The sequence below is a fragment of the Carya illinoinensis genome, chromosome 14, assembly GCF_018687715.1.
Source record: "Carya illinoinensis cultivar Pawnee chromosome 14, C.illinoinensisPawnee_v1, whole genome shotgun sequence".
NCBI lineage: Eukaryota > Viridiplantae > Streptophyta > Magnoliopsida > Fagales > Juglandaceae > Carya > Carya illinoinensis.
In genome coordinates this window covers 29,557,610-29,575,845 of record NC_056765.1, presented here as the reverse complement: position 1 = coordinate 29,575,845, position 18,236 = coordinate 29,557,610, and the positions used below count along the sequence as shown (strand labels likewise).

At 37.2% G+C, this 18,236-nt stretch overlaps 1 protein-coding gene and 1 long non-coding RNA gene across 8 annotated transcripts; both read left to right on the top strand.

The window, feature by feature from the left end:
- The first annotated feature begins 4,459 nt into the window (after positions 1–4,459).
- Positions 4,460–10,333, top strand: LOC122294776. 5 transcript variants are annotated; one of them, XR_006237723.1, is made up of 7 exons: positions 4,460–4,619; positions 4,886–4,948; positions 5,028–5,146; positions 5,258–5,405; positions 6,767–6,967; positions 7,359–7,472; positions 8,283–9,005. It is a non-coding gene; the product is annotated as an uncharacterized LOC122294776 (long non-coding RNA). The 5 variants fall into 5 exon arrangements; XR_006237725.1 differs by lacking the exon at positions 8,283–9,005 and adding an exon at positions 10,036–10,333 and having other exon boundaries at positions 4,473–4,948; XR_006237724.1 differs by having other exon boundaries at positions 4,473–4,948; positions 8,176–9,005.
- Positions 10,334–12,235: 1,902 nt separating this feature from the next.
- LOC122294457 (zinc finger CCCH domain-containing protein 22-like) lies at positions 12,236–16,099 on the top strand. 3 transcript variants are annotated; one of them, XM_043103202.1, is made up of 9 exons: positions 12,237–13,598; positions 13,818–14,000; positions 14,096–14,275; positions 14,375–14,466; positions 14,548–14,802; positions 14,906–15,068; positions 15,286–15,350; positions 15,432–15,501; positions 15,618–16,099. In XM_043103202.1, exons 1-8 carry the CDS (start codon positions 12,733–12,735, stop codon positions 15,458–15,460), a joined length of 1,833 nt encoding a protein of 610 aa, XP_042959136.1. In that variant the 5' UTR covers positions 12,237–12,732; the 3' UTR covers positions 15,461–15,501; positions 15,618–16,099. The 3 variants fall into 3 exon arrangements, 2 of the variants coding, with proteins under 2 accessions (XP_042959136.1, XP_042959138.1); XM_043103204.1 differs by having other exon boundaries at positions 12,247–13,598; positions 15,289–15,350; XR_006237626.1 differs by lacking the exon at positions 15,618–16,099 and having other exon boundaries at positions 12,236–13,598; positions 14,906–15,142; positions 15,289–15,350; positions 15,432–15,507.
- Positions 16,100–18,236: the final 2,137 nt, after the last annotated feature.

Below are 18,236 nucleotides of genomic sequence, written 5' to 3'. Positions count from 1 at the left end.
AAGGAGGGAGAAGCAAGTGCATCAAAATCAAAGCCATATGAAGTGAAGAAGTTGTCTAGAGAAGAGGTCCAAGAGAGGATAAAAAAGCGTCTTTGTTTCAAGTGTGGTGACAAATGGAGCAAAGAACACAAGTGTAGGGGTGGGCAAGCATATGTGTTGCTTGAAGATGAAAGCAATGAAGTAGAAGATGAGGCACATGAAGAGACATCTAGTGAGGAGTTGGAGCAAGAGGGGGCCGAATCTAGTGAATCACTAGAGGAGGCCGAATTGTCCTTGAATGCCATTTTGGGTGTACCTAGACCCGCATCAATGAGAGTGATGGCATGGGTAGGGAAGTTTGAGGTGACTCTTTTGGTGGATAGTGGATCCACCCACAACTTTGTCAACTCCAATATTGTCACCAAGATTGGGTTGAAGCCGTATGCCATAAACCCATTTGAGGTGAAAGTTACAAATGGGGACAAGTTGAAGTGTGAAGAGATTGTCAAGGAAGTGAAGATGAACATGCAAGGTGTGAGGATTGTGGCCGATCTTTATGTCTTGGCACTTGAAGGTCTTGAGATTGTATTGGGCAACGCTTGGCTTAGAAGCGTTGGAAGAGTGATCAATGATTATGGGAAGATGACCATGGAATTCAAGCTTGGGACCAAGAAGCATATGTGGACAGCTTTGATACCTAAGGAAGAGAAGCCTTATGTGGCTTTGATATCCAAGGAGAACTACTTGTTATGGACTACTTATGAAGAAGATGATCCCATGTTGATGGCCTTGAGTGGGGCCGAATGGAGAGTGTGGGACAAGATTAGAGAGGCCACACGGGCCTTGGAGATTATTGAGCTACTTGATGCCCAAGGTGGAGGAGTGGTTGGTTTCAAAGTAAGAGACGGTCTCATCTATTACAAGGGGAATGTCTATGTCCCTAATGAGCCGAATTTGAGGAAAGAGATTCTTAATCACTTCCATAATAGTAAGGAAGAGCTTCCTAACTTTGATTATGAGGGAAAGATGCTCTTACAACCAAGAGCGGTTCTTGAATATAGGATAGTGACTCGAGGGAGGACAAGGAGGAAGGTATGGCAAGTATTGATCCAATGGCAAGAGGTGCCGAGAGAGGAGGCATCATGGGAGGATTATGATGACATGGTGTCGAGGTATCCAAATTTGATCCTTGAGGGCAAGGATGTGCTCGAAGGGAGGGGGAATGTCACAGTCCCCAGGAGATTTGCCCGAGACCACACCTCGGCACGACCCATGGAGGGTCAGGACAATCACATGGCTAGTCTACTTGCATGCATTGGCTCAAACCATGACACGCAGTGGACGAGCATGAAGGCTACTGACCGTGCTCAGACCATGCATGCAGGCTTACGCGTGCCCTTGAGCATACATGCGTGCCCCCACACCACCTAGCGAGGCCAATGGCGTGCCCCCACAAGCACGCCATCCAGCGCACAGCTCCAGCCCGTGCCTTGCAGAGCAGGTTAGTGGCATGCCTCGCGGCGTGCCATCTAGCGCATGGCTACAGCCCATGCCTTGTAAAGCAGATCAGTGGCATGCCATCCAGCGTATGGCTCCAGCCCATGCCTTGCAGACTCAGCGCTCAGGCCACCAGCCAGGGCCATGCTGTGCACCATCATGGCTTACCTTCAGCAAGCCATGCCCATCATGCCGTGCACCACCATGGCTCACCTTCAGCAAGCCATGCCCACCATGTCGTGCACCACCATGCCGTGCACCACCATGGCTCACCATCAGCTAGCCATGCCGCACCACCCTGGCTCACCATCAGCCAGTCATGTCACGCACCACCATGGCTCACCACCCAGCAAGCCATGACCGCACCACCTGACCATGGACCAACCTGACCACTGTGCACCACCTAGCCCACCATGGGCCATGCATGCCACTGCTAGCCTTGGTCCATTGTCATTATCTTATTATTTATTTTATTTATTTAATTTACTTTATTTATTTATTTTATAGGGACATATTGAGGGTTTCCAATTTGTTTTTCTTATAAATAGGACCTCCTTCATTTGCTTTAGGATTTTTTTCAAACTCCTAGAGGGAAGACTATTGTTTAAGAGATCATAAACTGGTGCCTTTGCACTTAGGCTTTTTGGGTGCAATTCGTGAATCCCAAAGAGAGAATCACACTTGCAATTCTTTGAATAAGTGTGATTCAATCTATTTTGTTCTTGAAACTTGGTGCAATTCGTAAATCTAAGTTGTGTCTGTCAATATATGAGGTTGATTCATTACTTGTGCAATTCGTGAATCAAGTAGTGATTTATCCTTTTATGTGTTTGTTCATTCAAGTTCATTAGTATTTTGCTATTGTTCTTGAGTGTTCTTCATTGTTCATGCATGTTTTTCATTTTGTTCATGCATGTTCATCATTGTTCTTGAGGTGTTTTTATTGAATTTGGCTCATTCAATCCATCCAAGCCCCAACATCGCCCCACAAGTGTTAGTCCACTTTCCATATTGGTTTGCTCCATCTTTCATGCCTTAGCCACCCACCCCAATTGCCAATCAAGGTTCCTATAATTTAGGAACCCTAATTGACCCATTCCATACTCCATAGCTGGCCATACACATCATCTATCACATCCCAAGATTTTAAGAGAGTTATCTCCAAGATTTGAGGGAAATCATCTTCCAAGATTTTAGTAAACTTCCTAAAATCTCTCCTCCATCAAATTTCGGCCAGCCCTAGCCATTCCCTCCACATCACTCATCTTCAATCTTAGCCACCTATCTTACTTTTTCCAAACCCTAAACATATCATCCAAACCCTAAGCCTATCTTCCAAGAGGCGCCTACACCATAGCACTCACTAGTGTCGTGCGCCCATCACCCTTGAACCACACCATCACTCTTCATCTTCCATCACTCCATAGACTCATCTTAGCCTAAACACTTAACCCCACCATCCCCAAGTGGTCATATTGACCACCTTTGCACGTGAGCCAAGCAAGAGAGGAACCAAGGTTCGGTCATCACAAGGCCACCATTGGCGTGGAGGACTTAGTGTTTTGGGTCTAGACCGAGGACCCCAACACGTGGCCTATCAACATAGGCATGGAGTTTCTATCGTCACTCAATGTAAGTGCTGGCTGGGTTGAGATGTTGCCCTGGTTTTTCACTGGGTTGTTGCCACGAGGGGCTTATGGTTGGAGGAATCGCAAGGAGGGTCTAGAGGTTGATGATGTGTGTGAGAAGGTAGTGCAACAACCCTATATTATGGGAAAGGGGACAGCATGTGCATGGCTACGAGGACATGGAAGTCGTGTAGGGTTTTCATTCATGTGTCCGTTGGTTATCAAAAAGAAATGTTTCTACTCAATCAAAAGTCGAAAGATATGAAGTAAGTCGATTATGATATACGAAATCTTTAAGACTAAGAAATTATCCCAGAGAAAATTGCGGCATTTCGGCACTTGCATTCCGTTGACAACGAAACATTCAAATTAATGTTGAATGTTCGAGAGGGTGAAGATGTGAAGGACGATGAAAGAGCTCAAAATATTTAAGCGTAATTAGGAAAGATTATTATTAATAAAAACTAAAATATTAACAATTATAATTAAAATAATAGCAATAATAAAATTCTGTATTTAAAATATAAACAACTTATTAATGCCATAGAATATGATAAAATTAATCATACTAATAATAACAATAAGAGATTTTTATTATAATATGAGAAAAATCTAAAGATAAAATTATTCAAATTCAACCTCTAATACTATCTAGTCGGGTTGTTACACCTCGTTACATCAAAGTATATGAATAGTATGTAATCCAAGTAAAAGATAAAACAAGAATAGAAGTCTATACTCATTCCATTAACGTGGAAGACTATCTATTTCCATCTATATCCATTAGTGTTTGGAAGCCAAGAAAATGAATGAATTGTTTTAATAGATTCTTCCCTGATAATTATTTTTAAATGAAAAAATGATATTTGTAGTTTTAGGGTATGCAAGTCATGTACATTTTTTTTTTTTATAAAAGCTGATAAATCTTAAATCCATCAGAAAAATTATTTTTTAATAATAAATCTCACTTTATTTTAAAGGTAGTGTAATGGACTTACACATCTTAAAAATGTATATAGTATTACTCTTTTAAATGAATCAAATATGCTAAGAGGTGAATTTTTGAAAAATTTATTTATCAAAAAATATTATTTATTCTTATAAGTTTTACTTACATAACAATACGTGCTGACTTACCAGGTACTAATATGTTAAAAAAATTATAAATATACATAGTATGGCTATCTACTTCTTGCATATTTTATTTATTTTTTATTTTTTAAATAGCTAATTAAGTAATTATTAGTAAAAGTCATATATTTTTTAATATTCAAGAATGTTAAACAAATATATAAAATAAGATTAAATAAATAAATAAATTTTAGGATTGACGGTGCGCCCAGCGTTAACGTACTAGCAGCACTGTCAAAGAAGCCTGGCCAAGGCCCAAAGCCCAACCTGGGGTTACATCTCTCTCTCCGTCTGTCACACTCCGTTTGTACCCTCTCGTTCTCCGTGAGCCTTCGCCTCCAAGCTAGGCGCCAAGCCCCGCCGTCCGACCACAGATCCACATCGGTAAATCATCTTCCCATTGTCTCTTTCTCTCCGTCTCTCCCTCACTTTCTCTCTCTGCCTCTCTGTTTCACATCTCTCGGCCGCCTTCGCCCGTTACACGCCAGGTTGCCGCCGTACTCCACCGCCATAAATAACTCCTCTCCCTTTCTCTTGGTCTCCCTCTCCGATTTAATATTTGTTTACTCTTTTTCTCTCAAATTCGTGCCTCTCTCTTTTTTTCTGTCTATATCCCCCTTTCTCGCTCATCTCTCCGTTTTGTTTCGTAGCCCGTCGCTGCTACCGCCTAAGCCTTGCCACACCGTCGCTCACGAAGTCGAACGAAGCCACCGGTAAGCCCTCTCTACCCGCCTCTCTTTCTGTCCGTTTCCCTCTCTGTTTCTCACCTTCTGCTTTGATCTTGCCACCAAGCCAAGCCGCTACTTGCCCTCCATTCAAACCACTGTGATCCAGCAAGCTTCACCGCATGAAGCCACTGCTCACCACTCACCCCTTTCTGCCGTAGCCTACTTGGACTGATTCAACCCAAGGTAAGTCTCATTTTTTGCAACATTATGGTTTCTAGATTGTTAGGATTATGTTGTTTGGGTTACGGATTTGATTTATCTAAGATGGTTATTGGGTTTGGTGAGAAATTCTAGGCTTGGAAATATCTGTGGCTGACTGATATGGGATGTTTGCTGGTGGGTAACTGTGAAAATGGAGCTCTATTGAAGTGGAGTGTATTGGGCGTGGTTTTGTGGTCAATTTGATGTGATGAAGGGGTAAAGTTTGTACGTGCAAGTTAAGGTTGGTTTTTGCGTAGTTGTATCAGCCTAAATATTTTTGGAAACGAGAAGTTTTGGTTTGTACAATGGTTACTACGTTACCTTTGTGGTTAAGTGAAGGTACTTAGAAGAAATAGGATTTGATAGTTGGTTTTACTGAATTTGGGTCATAAGTGGATTGGCCTTTAAGTGCATTTAATGTATTCAGGGCCACTGCAGAATTTTATGGGAGTTCATATATGATCTATTTTATTTCTAAAAAGTTCTATTGTTACTTCTAGTTAGGTGGTTCTCATGTATACTACGTGTGTACCTGGGCTTTGCCTATTACTATGAATATAACTTCTTGATTACCAATAAAAAAAAAAAATTATATCTAAAAGGCAGTGTTAAGCTCTGTTAACTCAGGGTCGTGGTTATTATGTTTAGCTGACAATTTATATTTGCTTGGCACTATTGTGGGGAAATTCAGAGACTTTAAAAAGTCTAGGTAAGCAGTGCTCCTATGCTAGACTTTGCCTAAAAACAGACTGGGATTGATTTTATGAAAAATTTGCATATTTTGTTATGAAAATAAGCTGTCATTTTTTTGTATCACTTTTTGTATTCGAATATGAAAAGAAAATATTTTCTGTCATGATTAGTGTAGACATGATCATTTTTGGTACTTTGTTCTCAACTCTATAAAAAAGAGTGAACATGAAATCTGAAAATTTGTATATATGATTATAAGATATTTGTCTGTTTGGCACTTTGTTCTGATATGAGAAGTTAAAATGATGATTTTTTTTTTTTTAGATGTTTATAAATCATTTTAAAAATTTTAATTTTTATAGAATATCTATGTAAAAAATTTTTATGGAGGGTGTATTAATTTAAGGATTTGGTGTATTTTTCATAATTATAAATTACCTTTCAAAAATTATTTTAAAATTCTTAATTTTGTAAGGTATATTTATGCAGATTTTTTTATGGAGAGTGTACCTTATTGGTTTTTAATATTTTGAGAAATGAATCGCTAAGAGAAAATCTATTTATAAGCCTTATTTTTTACACACCCAACATACCACTGATATGGAGGCTAAAAAATGATTGGTGTTTTGGTTTTTTTAAAAATTATAATGGGTCTCATTATAGTCTATAACTGATGTGTTAATACACCAGTTTATGTGTAGCAAAATTCGCTAATTTGATAATTTATAAAGAAGGTTACAAATTGGGTATTAATTTAAGGATTTGGTGTATGTATCCTAAATTATAAAATCGCCTGTTAAAAATTTGAAAATTCACGCACCCTTAGGCAATTTCAATTTCATCCCCAGCAATTATAAAGGAATCTTGCTTTAAATGGGTGACGAGTTGGGTTTCTGAATTGATGCACAGTAACACGATGAGCTCCTCTTCTGCTGCTTCTGCTCCATCCACTTCTTCTCAACTTGCTTCATCCAAAGACAAATTTTTCTGGGGCTGCCTTTTCATCGCAATCGGCTCCATCTTCTTTGTCGGTTTTCTCTTTGCAGCCGTTGTGTCCAAGCTCCTTCCCCCATCCAATAATGCCCTGATCTCCACCATTCAAAACGACTGGTAAAAAACTTATTCCTATGATTCGATCTTTCTTTTTCCTCTCCTTCCATTCTATAAGGTCTAGCTATTAGGCACAAATTACAGGTTTTCTTAGATCGGTATGTATTTCTTGGTGTATAGTTTGCTTTCTTTGTTTCCTATTACTGTTTCTTTAAATCTGATGGTTTTGGAGTTGCTAAAAGTTCTTGCTACATTTTTTTTTTTATGCCTTTCTGGGTTTCATAAATTTTGGTGCATTTTGTTGTGTTGAATTACCTATGTAAACACTTCAATTATTGGGTCTATTAAACTTTTTTGGCATTTATATTCGCTGGAGTTTCATGCATTTTCATTGGTATTAAACTTTCATGCATTTATATTAAACATTTTCTTTTTGTTCATGCATTGATAGGTATTACTGCTTCTTAGTGCCTCTGACTCTCCCTGTCCTTGTGGTTGCTGTATATTTTCATTGGCTCAGTATGAAATTGTTCAAGCACGCATGATTTTTGCTTGAAGTCATCAGGTCTGAAATCTCTCTGCTTATTTATACTATTTTTTGAAGAACTAGAAACTAAATTGATGTCTACTTATTTCCTTCCACAAAGTACGCAACATCTAATTTCATACTCATTGATATTTACATCTTATTCAGAATTTATTCATCCGGTTTATGATCCTATTATATATGTTGTGGTGATGGGCTTCCTGAACGAATCTTATATTTATGCACTTGTTCTTCTCAAATTAAAGTTTGGTAGATAACAAAGTTCTTACTACAGCGGTTTCCATAGAAACTTCCAACTTTTCTTTTCTAAGGGGACAGAGAGTATGGTTTGTTACTTGAAAGTTGTCCAAGATCTTCACTTTTAATTGGGTCGTCAGACTGATTGTGTTTGTTCCACTTGAGTGTTGTGGTCTGCTGTACTCAATGCTCTGTTCGTTTCCTCTCTCTTTCAAACCATCTTTACTGCAGAAATTTTAATGAATATGGTTTCATCTTCATCTCTGTGTCTTGCTGTCTGAGAGTATTCAAAGAGTAATATGAACCCATTATGACTAAAGAAAAGATCGATTACCATCATTAAGGTGTTTAGCCTTCCCAATTTAGAGTGTTAAAAGTTGAAAAGGTTTTGTTGTAGACATGAATGATGCATCTAGTTGTATAAGTTGCATAATTCTTATGCAATTTCTCGAATTCATTTTAGTATATATTTACTGTACTTCAGGGAGTTCGACCTCTTCTGTGTAAGATGCCCTGCTGTCTCTTTTGCATGTATGAGAGCTCCCAAACATTTTAGCAGACGAATCTTATTTCTAGACTTTCTTTTCCTAGGCACATTAACATTGCAAAAGGAGGATTTGAAGTTCGATTCCTTGAAAATAGAAGCATAGATATCCTGATTATGAAGGCATCCGAAAGAAAAATTGCCAAGCAATAGCTAGATGACATTACTTACAAGTGATGTTCAACGTGTGAGTTTCATGCTTGCAAAGGCAGATGTAGAAATTGTTTATCTGTGGTTGGAGGCAGATTTGAGCCGTAATTCTTCTTGTAAAGTAGTCCATTGGTCTATGTTCAAACTTCCACTAGAAAGCCTTCCATGAGTCATGTACCGTTGGACCCGATTGCTTGTCCATAGAATTTGCTCAACCAAGGAAGGCAATGAGACTGAATCAAGAGACTCAAAGAGAACACAGCAATGAAGTAAATTGGGGGAGAGCTGGTCAAGAATATACCAAAATCAATTCGGAAATGCTGCGCTTTTTCTTTTCTTTTTTTTTGTGGTGTAGTGGTTGTTGGGTGGGTGGAATTTTCCAAAATGGATTTGTATATCTATATTTTTTGGCAAGGGTTTAGAAGTTTCCGTATTGAACAAAGTTGAATGGTCCAGGCCTAACGTTAGTAAGCCATTAACTATGCTAGTCATGAACAATGTGTCAAAAGGCTGATAGTTCCTAAGATCTTGAGTTTCTTGGTATTTCTAAATGCCAATTGTTTAATGTAAGGGAAAAGCTTTAATAAAATTGCTACACATAGCAGACCCATGACACTTAAGGTGTGTGCAAGTTCATTCTCGTTAATTTTCCATCCTCCCCCTTGAAGTCTACCCTAAACCCTTTTCCCTTTCTTTCTTCCCTCTTCTCTTTTCTCCCCAAAACTCTCTCAACGCATCTCCCTTCATCCGCCACATCTCTCTCTTCTCCCTTCTTCCCCCTGTCCGTTCGCCTTCCTTTCCTCTCCTGTAGCGAACTCATCTCTGTCTCTCTCGACGGATACTGAAAATACCTGCTGAAATGTTAAGTTACAATCTCTATGTGCTTGTTTTGATTTATCAAAAGGATTGATCATCTACTTCTAGATGCGGAAAAAAGGGATTTTGAAAAGAAGATTCTCTCTAGAAATCTGGAAAGCTTGGTCTTCCATCAACTTGGCAGCAAAGCCTCTGAAACCATGTCTGTAATTGTAAACGTGAGATGTCTGGTTTGGATTCAGATAGTGTTTCATCTAATCTCATTTCATCATTATAATTTTTTAAAATTTTCATAGAAAATATTATAAATAATTTAATTTTTTCAAATCTCAAAACAATAATAATATTAAAAAATAATATTTTAGTAATATTTTATTCAACTTTCAATTTTTATCTAAAATCATCTCATCTTATCTATGAATCCAAACTAGCACAATAATATTCTCAAACATATATAAGATAGTCATGCAAAAAGTGACAAACCTAGTAACGCAAAAGACTGGAAAAGCACAGAACACCTTAGCTTCCTCCATGAACAAATGCAAGCATTTGATGGTCTTGACTCAGAATCTCGTTTGGGTTTATGCTAGTTTTGCTTCCCATATAGGCTACATAAACTTGGAAATCAACCTAAAATCTTAAAGAATCAAATGCTCTGTATTTTTAGTATTAAATCATATAAAACAAGCAAATCAGTAACACACAAACACACACATATATTCTTTGAAAAATTGTTCAACAGCTTTACTCTTCATTAAAAAAGAGGACTTTTGATATAGTAGACATTTGCTGATTGTGTTGCTTGGTATTGACTTCTCTTTTGCTAAAAACAAGCTCAAGAGAGATGAACAAAGATCAAGATTTGGTTTTCAGAGGGGTGGGGAGGAGACAAGAAGGGGTCAAGCAAAATTCTGAGATCAAGATCAGTTTTTTTTTTGGGGGGAGGGGGTAGAAGGACATGGACGATGAGTGGAGGAGGAGATTCACTGCATGCAAATTCATTCTTCATTTTGTTACCATTCTCACGTGTCTTTCTATTATTCGTGGGTGTAAAATAGACATATTCACACATCTGGCCGGTGGCCACTCCTTAATATAATGGGTATTCATATATCCCGCTTAAAAACATTGACCAAACACCAATCTCAATTATATGCATTATTGTGATCATTATATATTAATTAATTAATCAAATTTAATGATTTAACGCGGTACATTAGATTACATGTGACATAGAAAAAGTAGCAATCACCGAGTAATTGCCGGATCCAGAAGACAATAAAACAAAACATAAAAGGTGGTTTTGAAGTACCCCAAGGTGCATTTGTTTTCATGTTTCCCCCGTGTGCTGGTGTCTGGACTCTGGATATGGACATGGTTCTTGTTCAAAATAAAACAAAGGAGTTATTTACTTTTTTTAATTCCGAATGCATCTCTATACTTGACATTTTAAAAGAATAACCTCACCTTTTTAAAATTTTATTTACTTACTTTCTTCCTCCCCCATTGCTTTCCTCGCCTTCATGGATGTGTTTCAATGCTAAACAATCAGATTCATACGATGGAAACCGAAGCAATAAAAAGAGTATGTAAAGAGTAATGTTATATATAGTCGTGAAGTATGTAAACGTAATGTAATCATTTTAAAAAAGAATATAGTCTATGATTAAAAATTTAATTTTTTTTTTTATATAAATTTTATATTAATTTATTTTTTTTAAAAAGACTGCGCGATACTTAATAACTTATGTTCAAAACACCTGTTGAACTTCCAACTGAAACCGTTCGTTAAAATATATTGAATATTTTATGCAATGAATTGAAGTATTGAGATAGTAAAATCCGAACCATTTAAATTGAAATTTAATTATTTTGTATGGAATCGTTCATTTTGAGGTCAGCAAACACGTGCTGCTACTGTACAATCCATCTTTTTTATTCTTCTTATCCGAAAAAGATAAAAGAGGAGACAAAATTATTGGGCATCCCCAAATTTTTTCTTTTTAATTGAAGATTGCATTAAAATAAAATTAAAAATATTCCAACAGAGGGGTGTCTTCCCACAAAACTTTAGAAAAATAATATTTATAGTTTTAGAATATATAAATTTATGATATTTATTTAAAAAATAAGTAAATATAATATATATAATTAATCTTTTAATAATAGATTTTATTTTTTTTAAAATAAATATACGGGACTTCCAAAATCTTAAGTCCCGGTTTGGTTATCTGATGAAGATGAGATATTTTCTCTATTCAAACATATTATATTTTATCTCTAAATTTTAAAAACGTTCACTTAATTAAACAGTAATAAATAATGAAAACTTACATAAACAGTACAAAACTTATAAATAGTGCATAATTCGATTCTCTATAAAATAGTTGGACTCAAACCTTTTTTAATTTTCAAAAATTAAAAACTATCTTATTTTATCTCAATATCTAAACACATATTTTTTTATAAATCATTTCATTTTATTTTAATTTAAAAATTTTACTATTTTTTAAAATATATCATATCATCTCATTTAAAATGTTTATCTAATCGAGGCAGACGGTATCTATCATCATCATTATCATATATTTTTATCCATTCAATAAAAATAAAAAACAGTGAAAACTGAACAGAAATAACATTCACGAAGAATTAAGATTTGGCCTATTCGTCTGAAATTTACTAAACAGCAGAAAAATGAGCTCTACGGCTGCTAGTGCATGCTTAACTACCTCAATTCAAACAGGTCTAGTAATTTATGTCACACTGACCTCTTTCCCTCTCTCTTTGTTTGGTCATCACCAAACTCTTAGAGCTACCATTCATGAGAGTAGAGCCTCGGTTGTGCTAGCATAGCCCCCCACCAACCCAAGGTGGCTGGCCGCTGGACACCCTTTGCGGTGGCAGTTGCCTATTTATTTAGTACGAATGAGTTTAGTTTATTTATATATTAGGAAAAACCTGGTTGAAGATAAACTCTTTCCCATTCAACTTACCCTTGGTGATCTGAATCTAATCTCCAGTTACCCTTGTTTTGTCCATTTCCGTAAAGACAAACCCCTTAAAAATATGAGAGAGAAAGTACGGTGAGAGGGAGAGAGAGAGAGTTTTCCCTCTCCCAACTCCCAAGGCTGCTGCTGCAGCAGCTTATGCACTGCCATCAAAAGTTGTGGTTCTAAGTTCAAAGAGAGAAGAACAGCAAGCATCAGTGCATCACAAGGGCACTTTTGAATTGATCTCTGTGTCTTCTTTCTCATCTTCCACCGATACCATCTTTAACCTCAGAGTTTAATCCCTACTGGTCCACTTGTTACTGTTTCTTTTTCATGGTCGTGCGACAGAGAAAGACCCGCCCCTTCTTTGTACATTTGCTTCTCGCTTCCAGACATTTATGCCACTATCATTATATTACTAAGATATTCATCCACCCATTATTGCTCTCTTTAACAAAGGTCCGCACTAAATTGATTCTTCCTACTGTTTCTCCAGCTCCTGTAAATAGTTTTACGGAGTTGATCAGTGTTTTCTGCCATGGATACATCTGAAGCAACTAAGGTGGTTTTCTCAAGGATCCAAACTTTGGACCCAGCAAATGCCTCAAAAATCATGGGGTACCTTTTCTTGCAAGATCATGGTGAGAAGGAGATGATACGCTTAGCCTTTGGACCAGACACCAATCTTCATAATCTCATCCTCAAAGCCAAAACCCACTTGGGACTCCCCTCAAACCCTAACTCTTCACCCTCGTCTCCTTCGCCCTTCAACCCAATCTCAAGGTCAAGAAACACATCGAATAGCTTTGACATCCCAAACCCATCTTCCCCTTCCGCAAACCCTTGGCATCGCACTGGATTTTGCACTCCTCTCTCTTACGCCAGTGTTGTCAAAGAAACCAGTGATATTGGTCCCGGCTCATTTTTATCTTCTGCATTGCCGTATAGTTCTACTGACCTCATTGATGACTACCAGCTTCAAGACCATCTTGCTTTCGTCAACGATTCCAAGATCGATGATTTGCTCGATCGGCGGCTAGGGGTAACCGGGAGTCCGAGCGCTTATGCTGAATCCTTGTTGCACGCGCGAAGCTACTTGTCTTCAGGCGTGTCTTCTGGGTCCGAAGATGCAAGCTCTGGGCTTGGATGGAAGCCATGCTTGTATTTCGCCAGAGGGTGTTGTAAAAATGGCAGCGGTTGCCGGTTTCTCCATACTGATTCCTTGGATGCTACTGCTATTGTTGGTTCTCCGAGCAAATTCAATGAGTTAGAACAAGAGTTCCTCAGATCAAAAGCCGTTCACCAACAAAAGCGGGCCACGGCTTCACAGTTCATGGCTGGAGCTTCTTTCCCATACAATAAGTGCCTGAGTTTTCTACTGCAGCAACAAAATGATGTCCAGAGGCATGTACTGTTCAAATACGACTTTGTAATATTGGAGTCTGAACTCTTTACTTCCTCATACGCACGGTGCAATTAGTTACTCATTTTGAATGGGGTTTTTATGTTATGTGTGTGTCATGAACTTATTTTCCAGTTTCCATATCGTAGTACCATACAGTGCAAATTACGGATTAATGATGCTGGACTTTACTTGATCGTGACGTGGTGATGATACTACAGATCGGCCGCAGCATCAGCATTTATGGAGGATGAGCTTCACCAGTTTGGGCGCTACCGGCCTGAAAAGAATGATTTTTCGTCCATGGGACTGGGAGGAATGGCGCATCCTGGCTCGAGACAGATTTACTTGACATTCCCAGCTGATAGTGCTTTCAGAGAGGAAGATGTTTCCAACTACTTCAAGTAAAGCATTTCATTAGGTTGTTTGAATATTGGCAAATAAAGTTTTGAACGAAGGAATTGTAGTTATAAACACGGTGAATTGTTTCGTTTTGAAGCATTTATGGACCTGTGCAAGATGTGAGGATTCCATACCAACAGAAGCGAATGTTTGGATTTGTTACATTTGTCTATGCGGAGACGGTGAAGATCATTTTGGCGAAAGGGAATCCTCATTTTGTTTGTGATTCCCGTGTGCTTGTTAAGCCTTATAAGGAGAAGGGAAAGATACCGGACAAGTACAATATGCGCACATTCTCCATTTTATTTTCTTGTTTTATGTGCTGCTTGCCTTCCTAAATTGATGTTCTTGTTGTCAATCGATCCTAATATTTTAGGAAGCAGCAGCAACATTTAGAGAGGGGAGAGTATCCATTGTGCTCAACTCCATCAGGGCTTGATTCTAGAGCGCCTCTTGATCTTCACTTTGGTAAGCAAATCAACAAGCAAGCAAGATCCTTTTTCAGTGTCAAAATATTTTTCGCTATTTATATGAAGTTGTGATGATTAGAACCAGGAGCAAGAACGATTTATGATACCCAAGAGATGTTGAGAAGGAAGCTTGAGGAACAGGCTGAGTTGCAGCAAGCCTTTGAACTACAAGGAAGAAGACTCATGAATCTGCAACTTGAAGACTTGAAGAGTCATCGCTATTATACTCATCAAAATTTATCTGTTGGGTCCACTATTCCCTCACCAACTCTCAGTCCCAACAATCAAATCCCCATTCTTCCACCTGATGGCATTGATCAACAAGTCCCTACAGGTTGATTCATCAATTGTTGTTGTTTAACATTGAAATGGTATTCATACTGCAAAAATGTTGAAGATTCATTGCATGTGTTTTAATTTTTAATTGGTTGCTTCAGAGAAAGGTGACAACCCGGGTGTAGCCGCTTCCCAAACCAGTTCTGCCGCGGGTGCTGATCCAGAGTCGCGACAGGAAGTGAATCTGACATGCAGTAGTGGTAATGTTGATAGCATGGACGAGGAGGATAGATCACATCCTAAAGAAAGCGACCTTCCTGAAAGGTATGAAACTAAGATTTCGGATGTGAAGAAAGTTTACCCACAATGGCGATGAACCAGGATTTTGATCAACCGGGGTGCTTTTCTGTTCTTGTTTAAACTTCAATTTACTTCTTCAGTTTGTTGAAAACTTGAAATCGTTTTGTAGGTTCTTTCTTATGACATTTTCGTTATTTTCTTTCTTATTAATTTTATTTATGTTCTGCTTTTGTGTTGTTAGCAGCTTAGAGCAATCTTCCCCACTGAACATGGTTTCTCTGAATGATGTTTATTCCAAATGTCCAGGTACTGCCAACACACCACCACAATTTCATTGTTGTGAACCTAATTAAGTTCTTCGAGCTTATTGTTTTTGATTATTTTCAGGTATCCTTCTGGGCATGGAATGTGGTTGACAGCATGAACATGGCCAGCAAGGGGTTTTTGATTATGCTAGGTAGGAGATTATCCATCTTTTAGATCTTGGATCCCATAATTCCTTAGGTTTAATTCACTGAGATTTTAGTCAAACTAATCTGTAAATGCTTTTGGCTTTATGTTTTTTACATGCAGAAAGATTTAGAAGCACAAATGAAAGAAGAAAAATCCTGTAGCTGCTTACAGCCAACAATCATACCTACCATCAAAGAAATTTGTAGACAAGATCTCAGGATATCTATCACCGTCATCAACAACAATATTAGAGATACTACTTAGAAAATGAATATATATATATATATAAACCCATACGTAAAAAGGACAGATGCACTGATTTATGGGAGTGGGGTCTCTCTTTCCTTGCTTTATGCCCTGTTTCTACAGGTGTGTGTGCTGGACCACTCAGCATTAATGGAAGAAAAGGCTAGCTTGTAACATGCAAGCATGGATGATCATTCAAGTATTGCTATTATATTTTGCTATTTCTACTTTTCTTTCTCTTTTAGAAATCTTTGGTTCTCATAAAGATCTGATGAAAGTAGAGTTCACAGATGAGCGTTGCTTACTGTAACATATCAGACTGCAAAGTTCTCTCTAGCATAAAGTTTATCAAACTATCACACTTTGTAGATTTATTTTTCTTTTTTTGAGATATTTTGGAAACTTGTATGTTTTTTCACCAACCTTATCCGTGAGTAAAGGAAAACCTGGAGAGGAATCAAGTGTTAAAGTTGCAGAATTGTGCTGAATTTTGTATAGAAACTGTAGCAGAAGCTTAACAGCTACAATGATTTGGAAGCGTCGAAAGGGAAAAGTTGTGGCATCGAATGAAGTGGATAAAAGCTGTGTCTGTGGCACTTTTTTCAACTATTATTGTCCTTGTTACTGCAGCATCTTCCACCTATTAGATAATGAAACAGGCACATCAGAGAAAATAAATAAAAATAAAATTCTGATGGAAGATATTAGTAGAAGAAAGAAAAGGGTTGTTCTTTCATGTGATTAAAGGCAACTTTAGGGGACTCTTTGGTCTCATTGTATGGTTTCTTTTAGGTGGACATGAAGGGATAAGGGCCACAATGTCACATGGTTTCTGACATTATATATGAATGGTATTTGGGTACCACTCATTCCTTTTCACTTTCAGAAGTTAACATTGTTCAAATAATAAGGGGAGTAAAAATTATAGGAAAGTAATATCATAAATTGATGTAATTTTATATAATTTATTAGCTCTATTTTATAATAAAAGTAAATTTATAATTTGATGAACTATATCATTCTACATAGATTATTTTTATATAAATGATTTGTGTAAAATAAGAATGCGTAGTCTTTTTTATGGGTGTTGGTGCTTGTCTCTTGAGTCTTGGCATGGTCTCCAGAATTATGCTCCTTTGTGTCTTCTACTTTTGCTGCTTGCGTTCCAACTGTCTTTAGAATTGCCCTCTCACCCGTCAACACATATCAAGGAAGTTCAAGACAAAACAAAAAAGGGCCTCGGACATGTATTTTGCAGCTGATTGTGGAGATCAATCAGTGTCAAGGAGGGAGTCTCGAAAGAGACAGCCTGTAGTGATTTATTTAATAATGGATGGAAGGTATTCTTGTTGAAGACTGCAACCACACAACAAATCAAGGAGCTTAAACGATCACATAATAATCGACCCTTATACTATAGATTTTTACTTGCATTCCTCTAAATCTTCATTTTACAAAGTAGAAAGATGGTCAAAGAGCCATGCTGAGGGCGGCTTAGGTCAAATTTTAAGAAAACGTGGAGACACGATGTCGTCAGTGTCTACATTCGACATATATAGTCTTAATGAGGGGTATTTTTGTAAAATAACTTATGAAAGTAATAATCTTTTACACAAATACACTCAAGTTAAAATATGATTATATAAAGAATTATAAAAAAAGTTATACATGCATCATTATTCTAGCTATAAACAAATATCTTTGAGGCAAAAATGGGGAGGTATTGAAGAGAGAGAGAGAGAGAGAGTCCCAATCCAAAAATAAGATGATGACTTGCTGGTTTGAGTAGTGGGAGCTTTATTAGATTATCATTAGGGGACTACATAGGTTGCTAATGCATTTTGCCCATCCATCAACAACTAGACTGGCACCAGCACCATCATAAAAAACTTCCATTAAATATGGCAGGTTTGTTGAGATAAAATAATATTATATATAGTCATGGAGTATATATATATTATATAGTTATTTTAAAAAAAATAAATAAATATGAAACTTACATTAAAAATAAAAAAGAATAAAAAAATCTATTAATAAATCTTATTATTTTTTAAAATAACTATACGATACTTACGTATTTACGATCGTATATTATTCTTTTATAATAAGCAACTCTTACAAAGAGGTTGAGATGTCAGCATCCCACCCCAATTTTACGTTATATATATATATATATATATTTATATAAATATAGCTGGCCACCTCAATGCAATTGCAACCCAACCCCTAACTTTTTGGCTCCATTTTTTTTTTTTATTTGTCCTTTTATTGAACTTTCTACGTTATATTATGTCGAGTGTGATGTCCAAACCAGCCTATAGGGATTAAGAACCCTTTAAGCTATCATTGACACGTTCTGTCTCTCTCTCTTAATTAACAATGAATAATGCTCACTACAGACTGTCTGAAGAAACGTGAGAGCTACTTAAAAAAAAAAATGTGTTATATATAAAAAAAATTATACAAAATAAACTTACAAACTGATGTAATTTT